We start from the raw sequence: 13,989 nt of genomic DNA on the forward strand, positions 1-13,989 counted from the left end.
TATCACTTCTATTCCCCTTCACAGATGGGGAAACTGAGGGTTAGAGAGATTGTCACTTACTTGCAGATAGTAAGAGATAAAGAGAGAATTTTATTCCAGATTTTCTGACACCAGAATCTACTATGATATAAAATATTTGTACTGCACTGACGTAAATCAAAGTGATATTCAAAGGACACAGTAAGTTGCCTTTATCCGTTATGTTGCCAGTTTTCCAACCTGGAAAATGTGTTACTGTGTGGATTAAATAATATTGACAGGAAATAAAAATGCCTAGTGTAGCCACTTGTTTAATAACCTTGTATTGCAGTATGATGCTTATTCATTATGATGATGTAAGTATCTTAGCATCATATCTTTGAGGTATTATCAGGTAGGTTTCTGTGGATGAGAGCATGTCTCAATTAGTTGCTTCTTTTTTTTTTTATAAATTTATTTATTTATTTTTGGCTGCATTGGGTCTTCGTTGCTGCGCGTGGACTTTCTCTAGTTGCAGCGAGCGGGGTCTACTCTTCGTTGCAGTGCGCAGGCTTCTCATGGTGGTGGCTTCTGTTGTTGTGGGGCACAGGCTCTAGGCGCGCGGGCTCAGTAGTTGTGGCTCACGGACTCTAGAGTGCAGGCTCAGTAATTGTGGCGCACGGGCTTAGTCGCTCCGCGGCATGTGGGATCTTCCCGGACCAGGGCTCGAACCCGATGCAGGGGATTCTTAACCACTGAGTCAACAGGGAAGTCCCTCAATTAGTTTCTTATACCTATTTACTCCTATTGGTGGTATATGGTTCCACCAATATATTTATCCAATAACAAGAAAAAACATTCTTCTTTCCAGAATTCAATTCAGTCTACTGAGGACTGCTTTGATCCTCTTGTGAATACTGACCCTATATCTGTTATCCGGGATACATTTACAAGACAGACTTCACTTTTTACCTGTAGCTGTTTATCTATATAGTGATGATATGATATCACCTGTTGCTCTATTCCCTGGGCTGTATCTTTAAATCCCTTGTTTTATATCAGCCGATAATCAATAACATTATTTAGAGGTTATAAGATGAATTTGTTTTAAAAAAATGAGGCTTTTAATATTTTTATTCCAACTGATTTACAGGGAGATCATTTATCAGATCAATTCCAAGTTATTCATTTGCTTAGGCATGATGGGACTTTACAGCCACATCATGAGCCATTTTTGTATTATTTATAAAAACTGTCTCATTACCATAATGACACTGCTAATAAAATAACACCAAGTTAATACTCAAATACTGGTTGTAAGGTTTTCACTGAAATTCGAAATCCTTGACATTAACAAAAGAGAGAATAAAACACACATTATACAAGCTCCTTAACTAAGACAATTTCTAACATAGACTAAAAGTGTCCACTTCCAGAAAATTTTAGACGTTCAAAAGAAACATAACCGAGCCTTTCAAAATTTCAGATTACAGTAAGATGTGTCATGTTTTCAGGTGAGAAGATCAATGCTAACTTTCAATGAAGTATAATGAATAGTACTTTTTCAATTTATGCATAATCTGTATTCATCTTTAATCTTCTGAACAGCTAAGTCCTATTCAAAATTTTATACGTATAACGTTTGGAAGAAAAAATAACAACAAAGAATTAGACTAGAAAGTAGGAAAGGCAATAAGGAGGTAGAACAACAGAGCGATGAAAAATTAAAATGTCTAATCTCTTAATTACAAAAAGAATGTTTCATGTTGCTAATTGTCCTCAGCAGTAGATAGGGGTTATCATGCCTTTAGGAACACTGTCTAGAAGACAGTCCTAAATTGGGACTTACTGGCTGCAATCTAGAGCAGATGGTAGACCAGAACCTACATGGCCAAAGAAGTGGGTATAAAGCCAGAGAATAAATAATAACATCCCTCTAGCTTTGTCTAGAAAAAAACAAAAAACTGCCCTTAGCCATCAACATAGATGATTGCAGACTAACCATATTATCTGATATTCATCATAATGATAGCCTAGTTGGGCTGGACCCTTAGGGCATATCACTGTTGCTCTTTCTTTAAAGTAGAAATATAAAGGTAGAAGATTCAGAACAATATATGGCTGAGAGAAAATAAAAGCATCTTGGTAAAGAACTAGTGGGAGATCTTCTTTTTATTTGAGTTCTTTGATGTGCCAGGCCTGTTATATATTTTTGTAATTGAGTTCCTCACAAAAACCTGTGAGATGGGGCTTCCCTGGTGGCGCTGTGGTGGAGAGTCCGCCTGCCGATGCGGGGGACACGGGTTCGTGCCCCGGTCCGGGAAGATCCCACATGCCGCGGAGCGGCTGGGCCCGTGAGCCATGGCCGCTGGGCCTATACATCCGGAGCCTGTGCTCCGCAAGGGGAGAGGCCACAACAGTGAGAGGCCCACGTACCACAAAAAAAAAAAAAAAAACCTGTGAGATGGGTAATATTATCATTTCCATTTTTTGATTGAAGAATTGAAACTCAGTGAGTTTGAGTAAAATTCCTAGGATGAAGTAACTAGAAAGTAGCAATGCTGGAGTTTATACCCACATTTCTATGAATTAAAGTCCATGTGACTTTGTCTAATGCACACTATAAAAGACAGTAATCCCCTAGATAGAAAGATACGATAGATGGGTGGATGGATGAATGGGAGGATGGATAGAGGCGTTTAATAAATACTTAGAGAATGAATAAAGAAATTATATAATTATAAAATTAAGTACATATAATTATATATATATATATACATATATAATCACAGACACATTGTAACTCTTATGTTATCATTTTTATAGGTCTGATTTTGTGACTGCCTTCCTTTATCTTTTGTATATGTTTGACACGTTTACCATTAATCTTCCCTGAACTTTACCTGCACCCTGAGTGAATTTGCTCCTGTTCCAGGAGCCAGGCTATAATGGTGAGCCTCACTCAGGGGATCTGCTGATTAGGCCTCCATTGAGAAAAGGCCATCCTCCGTGGGGGAAGCTACCATCTCTGCACTGATGACAGCCCTTTCTTAGAGGAAGATTTTTGAATTGACTGGACTAATTGAAACCCCCAGAGCAATCCTATACTCATGTTTTCCTAAATACACTATGAAATTAATATTAGAAAATAGTTATTTTTCTATTTTTAAAGTTTTGACAGTATTATTTTTCCCCCAAACGGAAGATAACATGTCATGAACTTGACTCCCATACAGCCCGTTTGATTATTCTAAAGTAACATTTCTTATAATCTGTTAAATTCTTTTAAAGAAAAAAAAATGATCAATTATCCCAAGAATGGGCTAAATTATTTTCTTACTAGTTTTGATTAAATACATACAAATATAAAATCAGCTTATGAAACTCAAACACATTTATAAATTAATGTTCTCTGAAACAACAAAACCAATAAAATTCAAATGTCCTGCCTCTTCCCATCTAAATAAATAATATTGTTTTGCTAAGACTAAATTATCACTCACAAGATATGTGGTACCGGCTGATACAGTGCATTTTATTTAGGTTGGACATGTCTATAGTGACTGGAGATAAGTAATGATTCAATTTTCCCTTATCTCTGTTTAGAATATTTTGAAAGTCTGTACAGTGCCTAATGATGTCATTTGGCCTATACCTCATGCGAATGCATTCTTTATTAAGTTCACCTCTGTTCTCATTAGCGAACAACATATAAACTAATTCTCCACGGTTTCAAAATTATTCTAAATACAATCTCAAACAAAAAGACTGGAATAATGTAGTATAGCTCAGTTGTAATTTGTTCACATAAACTAGTAGATACTTATTTTTATTGGATTATTTTCCCAATTTAAACAAATTTAATTTATGTTAACTACTCCTAGATCCTGGAAAATTCTTCAGTAGGTACAGAAGAATTTGGAACCCTCATTTAAGAAGTGGTATTCTAAAATGCATCAAAAGCTTAAACAAGAATACAATAAATGATATAAATTGGGGGGGGTTAAGTTAGTAAATATAGTAATAAGCAAGATTATTTCTGAATTTGTGTAAGCATCATAAAAAAGCCTTTCATGTTAATTTTTCATCCTTTCAAAAACTTGTGTTAAGTATTCAGTCTGGGTAAAGTTCAATGAGAGAAGCTTCAAGAATTGCAGCAATGGGCTTCCCTGGTGGCGCAGTGGTTGAGAGTCCGCCTGCCGATGCAGGGGACACGGGTTCGTGCCCCGCTCCGGGAAGATCCCACATGCCGCGGAGCGGCTGGGCCCCCGGAGCCTGTGCTCCGCAATGGGAGAGGCCACAATAGTGAGAGGCCCACGTACCACAAAAAAAAAAAAAAAAAAAAAAAAAGAATTGCAGCAATGACAGAGAGAAAGTCCTTGACTTGGGAAACTTTACATGGTAGTGGAGGAAAGGCTTGTGTACTGACACAATTCCATGCAAGATGTATTTACTAAATGCCATAGAGAGATACTAAATTTTGCATACGTGCCAACAAGGATATGCAGGAATGATCCAGAAGACGCGTGGGTTCTATATATGTCCCATTTTCTGCAATTCTTGCTCCACCTCTCCATTATATCCAGTTTTCCATAAAACACCTGGATGCTAGAAGTGCTAAAAATCACTCTTGGTTTTTAAAGGTCTGAATTGCATTGAAAATTAATATATGCAAGTGGCAATTCGCAAAACATAAAATAATTCTTTTTGCAATATTATTAAGCAGTGTAAACAACAAAGAGGTGTCTCAAAGTGGATTTAACTTTCTGTAGCCCTTTTTGCAGTATTCTTTCCCATTGAAAATGTCACTTTGGGAGACTAGCCTTTCAGGGATTTTTCAGAGACACCCTCCCCAACAGCCTGGCTTCATGAAAACACGCAGCCCTTCCTCCTCTTCTGCCCTCCCCACCAAATAGCACAGCAGTTAGTATTCCTTACAATGCTTTGTTGATTGTTATTGTCATTTATTTACCTGGAACAACTATGAAAATTTCTGCTCAAACACTAAAATAGAACAAAAATTCTAATAAAATAGTACTGTCTCAGAAATAAAGTATTCATCTTCTTGAGTTTAATTATCTATTACAGTATCTAACATGGTCTACAAGGTATATAGGTAGATGATTAGATAGATAAATAGATAGATAATTACTCAACCATGGTCAATCACTTGTTACATAGTCTCAAAATATAATCAGGAATGGTAATAGTGTACATTAGATAGATGAATAGACAAGCAGGTCTGAGAGTATGTTTCCTTGGTTCATACCTTTAAAGTTCATATATTTCCATTAGCCATTCACACGACTGCTAGAGAATTTTCTGGTTGTTTCCCCATTAGTCCTTCTGTTCTTCTATTTAAGAGAAAAAACATCATAATAGGAAACCTGGGTTCTAGTCTGTTTACCTCCATCAGCTGTCTGAACTTGAGCAAATCTTATCAGTATACCCAGCCTTTATTTCCTCATCTGCAAAATGAGAGGATTTAGACAAAATCTTCTCTCAGAGCTCTTTAAGCTCTAAAATTATGTGATGCTATGAATTAAATTGTATAGTTTAAAACATCCTTATAAGGATGAATTGTATCATTACTGTTTGATATTATAATTATTCTGTACATTTTTGCAATAGTAAAGAAAAAAGATCCTTCCTTGTTGAAACTAAATTGAGTGCAAAGTGTATTGTCTAAAAAATTGCTTTATGAAAAATACTTGGTATATAAATGTATGAAATGAATTTGCTGGAGCCTTGCTTAGAAATTAAAGCTTTTTCAGAAATAATTTTAAGTATCCTATCCATACTTGCTCTTTGGATACTTGAAATTTAAATTAGGACTCCAGCTTCTTAAAATTATACTTCAAACATAAAAAAATATTAAATCAGGGCTTTCCTGGTGGTGCAGTGGTTAAGAATCTGCCTGCCAATGCAGGGGACACGGGTTTGTGTCCTAGTCCGGGAAGATCCCACATGCTGTGGAGCAACTAAGCCCGTGTGCCACAACTATGGAGCCTGCGCTCTACAGCCCGCGAGCCACAACTACTGAGCTCGCGAGCCGCAACTGCTGAAGCCCGGGCACCTAGAGCCCGTGTTCTGCAACAAGAGAAGCCACCGCAATGAGAAGCCCGCACACTGCAACGAAGAGTAGCCCCTGCTCGCCGCAACTAGAGCAATCCCATGTGCAGTGATGAAGACTCAACACAGCCAAAAATAAAAATAAACAAAATAAATAATTTAAAAAATATATTAAATCACACTTAATTTAGTTTTAGTATTTAAGGCATTTTATAATATACTAATTACTTGAAAGTTGGTATTCTAACTATGATATGTATAAGAATGTCTGATTATATGAGCTAATCCTATTGTCCTCTGTTTCCTCATCCGAAAGATGGGAGTAATAATAGTAAATAATGCATTAGAATGATGAGAGCAACCACCTTAGCAAAGTGTTTGGCACATAGTGAGCACTATAATATTTTTAAAATACTGCTTCTCCTGCTATTACTGCTACTGGCTGTAGATAAGAGTGTTTAAAGTGCATCCCTTAAGACTATCTACATAAGGTATAGTGTCAAGTCGCTATTTAAAAAATCAGGAAGTTAAACATATAGAGGCAAATGTATTCCATCAGGTAATCCAGCTTTTAAAATTCAGATAACTGTTGTCCAAGTGGACTGCTTACCCAGAAGCCTGCTTCTCAAGCACTATGGTGTCTGTCATCCTGGGTAGGGTGATGAAGCCTTTCTAGAGGAGGCTGTGTCTAAATGAACCAGCCAGGTAAAAACAGGCAGATCTCCCCCAACCTGCTTGTGAATGTGTAAATTCCAATCAGGAACCATAATTTCAATGAAATATTTATTCTAAAATCTTGATTAAAATTATGAGAACAAATCCCTACCCATCCCCTTATCTAGGACAACTTGTTTCTATTAAGGCTATGAGTGGGTTTATTTCCTAGTATGGTAGATGTTTTTATATAAAGATGATGAAAAGTTAAATTCTGTAGAATTTATTTCTAATTTAGAAAATATTTTTAATCTCAAAGGGCTTCTTTCCTTTTTAGTTGATTATATACGGAACATCATTTCCTGAATTTTTTCTGACTAGGTTATATGACGTTAGCATTGTTAACGGTTCAGCGGATGCCATTTCAGGCCAAAAACTAGTTATCAGGCATCTCACAGGCTGATCATTTTAATGATGACCCTCCCTCCCACCCTGGCTTTTTTTTAATGAAACCATTGCACTGACTAGGTTGAATGTATATCATATGACCTTAAAGATCTTTAAACCATCCACTGTCTAGAAAAGTAGTAGCTCTTTAGAAAGAGACCATCTGATATATCATTTCCATGTATTTCACTCAGATTTTATCTTCCCAGATTTTTCTTAATCTCTCGTGTTCAAACTAATCCCAGATAGTGCTGTTTAATCATAAATTCACACTTTGAAGCATCTTTTGATTTTAAATCATGGTATTTCTGCAAATTAGCATAGAAGATTATTTTAATGTACTTTTCTGTAAAACTATAAGAATACTATAAAACAGTATTTTAAGTTAAATCTAAAGTGAATCCTCTCTTCTCTTAGAATTTGTTTTACTAGGTACAAAATGTTACATTGTTTCTGTTTGTATAAACAGTTTTTAAAATTTAAGCTGCCATACAGGTTAATTGTTTTTCCTTAGTTCTGTGTTAATTTTGCTTAGCTCCCAGAATGCCGACTCCTTTTATTTTCTCTCTCTCTCACTTTTTTTTTTTTTTGGTTTATATGTGTGGTGTGTGTGTGTGTGTGTGTGTGTGTGTATTTATCTGCAATTTAATAAATTCTGTTGTACTTCTTTGGGAGAAAGACAGTGAAAATAAAATCCTAATTGACTATACTGTTTGATTATTTTTCCTCGTTGCTACCTGTTTTGGATGGCTCATCATTTTATTTTCTTCTGTTACTATTTATTACAGAGGAGGTGTCTGCAAGGATAGTTCAAGTAGTCACGGCGGAAGCTGTAGCAGTTCTGAAAGGTGAACAAGAGAAAGAAGCTCAGCATAAAGATCAGCCTGCAGCTCTGCCTTTAGGTAAATGAGAAAAGAGCCTCAGGTCAGGGGCTGTGTCTGCTGTACCCTGATCACAGAATCAAGTCTCCGCGTTCAAAGACAGGCCATATCTCATACTTCATTCCTAACTGTGACATTCACATCTCTGCTGTCTCTGCTGGGATGCGCTGGGATCTATTTTCACCTTCCTCAACAGACTCGTGGTATTTCGGTAGTCTTTAGGACAGTCAACTTATAATTAGACTTTGCCCCTAAATTGCCCTTAATTTTCCTTTTCCAGACCACTGGAGATAGTTATTATAAAAATAAAGCCAGTGCATTTTGATGTCATGGCCCATACTCATAAGGAAAATGTTCTAATGCTTTAATTAGAGATGATTTTTTCCCTTTATGGGTTTTTGTTAATTATTGTCTATACTACAGTCTATTTTTGGTCTCCCTGAACAGGCTACACAAAACCTATAGCCAGAGATTGTTAGAATCATCAGTGACATTGTATCTCATATATGGTACTGGTCTTCACTTGGTTCATTTAAGGAAAATGAGATAGCATTTGCCCTCTCCATCACAAGTCAAATGCCCTGCAGGGCCCAGCAGGTAACATAATGGTGGTCACCAAGGAAAACACTCTCATCCAAAGGCTCCCTGTCCCTACTCTGGATAGACAGATAGATAGATAGATGCTAAATGTAGATGTACGTACATGCAGAGATGCACAAAAAAGGAAATTCTCTTATGTTCAACATATATGTTTATTTCACAGGTGCATATAACTAACACATTGAAAGGTATGGTTTTTAAAGCCTAAAAATAGTACATATCACATATCTATTTTTCTGTCTTTCAATCTAATGTATCCTTAATATTTGATTTTCTGATTAGCACTCCATTGTCTATTAAAAATTAAACAATAAAAATTTCTCCTCTCCCAGAATAGTAATTAAAAATAATCTCATTATAGTCAATAAAATTTTCTTTGATTATCAAGGATTATTTTCTTCTAAAACAGAGAGGGAAAAACTTATCTAAAACATTAACCTTCTTTCTGTGGTTTACTTGTATTCTTTCAAATAAAACAAAACCCCCCTTTTTAAATTTTTTTTTAAATTTTTACTACAATTTAAAGATTACTTTCCATTTACAGTTATTACAAAATATGGGCTATATTCCCCGAACTGTACAGTACGTCCTTGAGCCTATCTTACACCCAGTAGTTTATAGCTCCCACACCCTCACCCTTATGTTGCCCCTTCCCCCTCCTCACTGGTAACCACCAGTTTGTTCTCTGTATCTGTGAGTCGCTTCTTTTTTGTTACATTCACTAGTTTGCTATATTTTTTAGATTCCACATGTAAGTGATATACACTATTTGTCTTTCTCTGACTTCTTTCACTTAGCCATAATGCCCTCCAAGTCCACCCATGGTGCTACAAATGACAAAATTTCATTCATTTTTAAAAGAAAAATCTCTCTTTTAAAAAAAGGATTGAGGGCTTCCCTGGTGGCACAGTGGTTAAGAATCCCCCTGCCAATGCAGGGGACATGGGTTCCAGCCCTGGTCTGGGAAGATCCCACATGCCGCGGAGCAACTAAGCCCGTGCGCCACAACTACTGAGCCTGTGCTCTAGATCCCGCGAGCCACAACTACTGAGCCCACATGCCACAACTACTAAGCCTGCGTGCCTAGAGCCCATGCTCCGCAACAAGAGAAGCCACTGCAATGAGAAGCCCGCGCACCGCAAAGAAGAGAAGCCCCCGCTTGCCTCAACTAGAGAAAGCCTGCGCACAGCAATGAAGACCCAACACAGCCAAAAATAAATAAATAAAATAAATAAATTCTTTTTTAAAATGGAAACTTTAAAATATGCCTTAGAAGCCCACAGGGCTTATTTAAAATAAATTTTACCACTGGCCTTGACTGATAAATATTTCCTTTTAAAATCCCTTACCTTCATATGAGTGGTCATAAAGAAGGTAAGGGTCTTGAAGAGGAAAACTTGGAGTGAAGTGTGAATGAATCCCATCTTTTAGAACCTTTCTCTCTTTGGTCCTTCTTCATGTGTAGTGCCAAGGCTAGAATATTTCTCAGCTCCCACTAGTACATGTTTCTATCTAAGGTTGCCTCAAGCTGTGACAGCTTCATTTTTCTTTTCTAAGAATACATACAGAGGATGGGTTTCAACGTTATCATCAGTGGACAAAATGTTATTTAAAAAATACATCTCCTAAAATAACTGTGATTAGTTTCCATATCAAAATGAACAATAGAGAGCTCTAACATTTTTTTAATCAGTCAAGCCAAATCCAAACTAAAATGCTTGCCTGGGTAGGTTTGAATCTAGTAAATTAGGACCAGAATGAAATATTTTATTAATTGAACAAGCAGACACAAATTAATGGGATCAATGATAGAATTTTAGCAGCCATCTCTAATCCATTTTTATGGAGAGGACAAAATGATTTTTTTTAAAAATATTAAATGCTCTTCTTTTTTTTAGGTTTTCAAAAATATGTGAACCAGGTAATGGGGCTAAAAATAAGTCAAATGCAGCTTGCTATTGAGTCTTTCCCTGAATTTAATAAAGAGTCCTTTTTACAGATAGCAGAACTGCCTACACATCTACTGGCCTAATAGGATTAATTGTTGTATCTCATTTTTTCGTTTGTTTGCTCTTCAGCAGCTGAAGAGACAGCTAATCTGCCTCCTTCTCCACCCCCATCACCAGCCTCAGAACAGACTGTCACAGTGGAGGAAGGTAAGGCTTGCTGGACTCTGAGGTTTGTCTTCTAATAAGGGTAAATAAACCTCAACCCATACGCGCTGTACTTCTGTATGGGTTAGTATGTGACGCAGTTTGGGAGCTGAGCTGTCTGTTTCAAATAGTCAAGAAACAAAGACTTTAATTAAATGTATTATCACTTATCTGTACAAAATCAAAAGTAGATGAATATGGTAAAATAAAAAAGGAAAAATCTGCTCGATAAAGGAAAAGATAACTTTGTGTTTAAATTGCTAACTAGAATAACTACAGAGAACCAGTTTACTTCATGTAGAATGTTTTGACAGAAAAGATACAATTTAATTTTATAAGTGACTGAACCAAAATACATTTATTGATGAAATCAACACATTTTTATGGAAGGGTTGGCAGGAACTGTCTCTGTTGTGCTCACTATTGTATTGGGCTTCCCCAGGGCATGGCCTGTAGCAAACTCTCAATAAATATTAATGAATAAATGAAGAAGTCAGTGAATGAATCTGATATTGAGAGTAGTGAACTGGAAACTGCGATCATGGCTTCTTTCCTGCTGAGACCTGTTATTGTCCATGAATTTTTTAATGCATTTACTCAACATGGAATGCCATGTCAGCTTTTCAGTTCTCAGTGATGAAGCAGACAGACGCCTTTGAAGAACATTCATTTAGAATCCGAGATGAAAGGCACTATTTAAAAGCAAACTATTATTGGTTCTCTGACTTAGATCAGGTAACTTTTGTCTATTGTTTGAGAGTTACAGAAGGCAGAAGAAAGCTTTTAAAATATATTGAAAGCTTACTTGTTTCAATATAATTTAGGTTTTGTATACTAAAATCAGAATGTTGATACTTCTCCATTTTATTCATTTATTTCTCCACTTATTTTTCCTTTTGTTGTCCCTTTTAGAGCTCATTTTGTTGTGCTAAAAATGGAAGAATGTCACAAAAGACCCACTGTCTTTTTATAATCTGTAATTAGGTTTGTTTAAAATACTTTTTGAATTCCTAAATGGAGATTATTCTAAATTACTGAACTATAAACTATCAATAAATATAATTTATTTTTGTCACAGATTTATAAACTTAAACCTTTTTTTAGCAAGGTCTTTTTTTCTTAAATGAGGCCTTTTTTTCTAATTTTGCTGCCTGATATAATGTTAAACTAAATTAGTCTCAGGAACAAAAGAAAATTTGAGGGCTACAAGCAGTGCATATAATCAGCGTCATTATAGCCACTGATTATTAGTTAACTCCCTGAAAATGTGACTTGATCTTTTAATTCATAGATTTGAAAGATCCACCTTGGCCTTATGTTCTTCTGTTCATTCGGCACATACCTATGAAGCCCAAGGTTCCTTGCAGTCTTCAGGTTCTAGGTATACACTAGTGAACAAAACAGACATGATCCATGCTTATAAGAAGCATGCAGTCTGGTGGAGAGCAGATATCCAATAAATAAGCTTAGCACTAGGGAGGAAAAGAACAGGGAGCTTTAAGAGAGAAGAGTAATCTTAGTTTATTGGATGGGGAGAAGACAACTTGGGAGCTGATCTCAGAAGCCTGAGGAGGTGTTGGCCAAGCAAAGAAGGAGGAAAGGGGCATTTTGAGCAGAGGGTCCAGGATGTGCAAAGGCTCTCAGGTGGACAAGCGCATGAAGTGCTCTAGGAACTGAAGGAGTCCTGTGACTAATGTGTGAGAAAGGGTAGAGGATTGAAGGAGCTTGGGAGTAAGCAGCATCTGACTTGGTTCAGGGGCCTGGATTTTACTGAATGCATTAGAAACCCTTCCGTGACAGCTGTGCTTCCCTCAGGTTACTGAAAATGTTTCTGAACCTGTACTTAAAACCTTCCAAGTGTCAGAGGATCCTCTTAGCCCAGAGAACGGTATGATGTTGACTCCAAAGTCAGCTAGAGGTCACGTAATTTATTCTTCTTACTCTTTTATGGGAGTTGGAGCCGAAAGGGCAGCAGGGTCCTCCCATCCGAGATTGACCCAGTCTGTTTCTGCAGGGTGGTACAGTGGATATAATGAAAATATAAATAAAATATAGAATCACTTTCACATTTTGGTAACTTAGGTGTCACTTTCCAAAGTAACTGTTCCTTCACATTCCGGGATTGTTTCCTTGGAGCCGTTTCAGTATATTTAGGGAAAATGTCAACTTACTTCCTACTGAAAGTAATTGGAAGATATTTTATTTTTAACATTTTTCAAACCAAGCCTGTATTTTTATTGAATTATTATTTTTTATTTTTTCAAACGAAAGCATTAACCTATGCGAAGGCCTAATGATTTGCTTTTAAAAGGATAACCATATTTTTGAGTTATATAGAAAAAAAGTATGTACTTTACAAACTCTACCTTATTCATTTAAAAGATCAGATATTCTCACTTTAAATATATGAAAGATATGTGATCTAGGCAATCAAACTAGTCCCTTTCTTTTATTTTAAACCACTCTTAAAGTACATATAACAACTTATTTGTCTTGTTTTATCAGAAAAAGTTAGTGAAAAACCACACGACAGGATTCAGCTTTTCAATTATTCAAACCAGTTGGTTTGTAAAGACCAAGCCAAAATTCCATTGATATACTACTGCTCACAGTGCACTGGGTGGAAAGAAAGCATGTGGATTTTTTTCATCTAGGAGATTTTTTACCCTCCTCAAAACACTCTCAAAGCAACTTTAATCTAAAGGCACAGTGAATGTCACAATTCAGTCCTTTTATACAAACGTAAAAGAGTTCTTAAATTGAGTAATTCAATGATTTTGAGGATATACTTACTTTTTATTAATTATCAAACGTTTTAAAAGCTGTTCTTTCCCAAAGAGGAAGCATGAAAGCTCTCACTAAAAATAACTTAAGAGGTTAATTACTGTCATTTATGAATATCCATTTATTATAACTGATTTAATATTCATAATTCCCAGAATTTGTGCTTATTCTGGGAAACAAAGGGATTTTAATGAAAAAATTAAATAACTAGCACGCTTAGAAAGGAAACCCAGGTACAGTGAACCAATACTGTACTATGTACGATATTTTCAACTTAATCTCCTTTTTCTTTTTGGCCTAACCATAATAGTTGTCATTTGGACTGAACTGTTAGAACTTGGAAGCCCGTGCACGAACAGTGGAAACATCTGAAAACAGAACCAGGAATCCTTCCGCCCTCTTAGGTTTGCTCCAAATCCTAGGGTGATGATTTCCTATGT

At 36.3% G+C, this 13,989-nt stretch overlaps 1 protein-coding gene across 29 annotated transcripts in view; it reads left to right on the plus strand.

Moving 5' to 3' along the window:
- The window catches only part of MAP2 (microtubule associated protein 2), a 73,168-nt gene that overhangs the window by 15,467 nt on the left and 43,712 nt on the right, over positions 1 to 13,989 (plus strand). For 22 of the 29 annotated variants that reach the window (XM_065880698.1, XM_065880700.1, XM_065880701.1 and 19 more), the window contains exons 2-3: positions 7,920 to 8,033; positions 10,691 to 10,768. In XM_065880698.1, the coding sequence (XP_065736770.1) occupies positions 7,920 to 8,033; positions 10,691 to 10,768 (192 nt within the window). The remainder of the gene's footprint in view (positions 1 to 7,919; positions 8,034 to 10,690; positions 10,769 to 13,989) is intronic. The other 7 variants (XM_065880719.1, XM_065880706.1, XM_065880710.1 and 4 more) reach the window with 1 other exon arrangement.

Source organism: Phocoena phocoena, chromosome 7 (assembly GCF_963924675.1).
Source record: "Phocoena phocoena chromosome 7, mPhoPho1.1, whole genome shotgun sequence".
NCBI classification, from domain to species: Eukaryota; Metazoa; Chordata; class Mammalia; order Artiodactyla; family Phocoenidae; genus Phocoena; species Phocoena phocoena.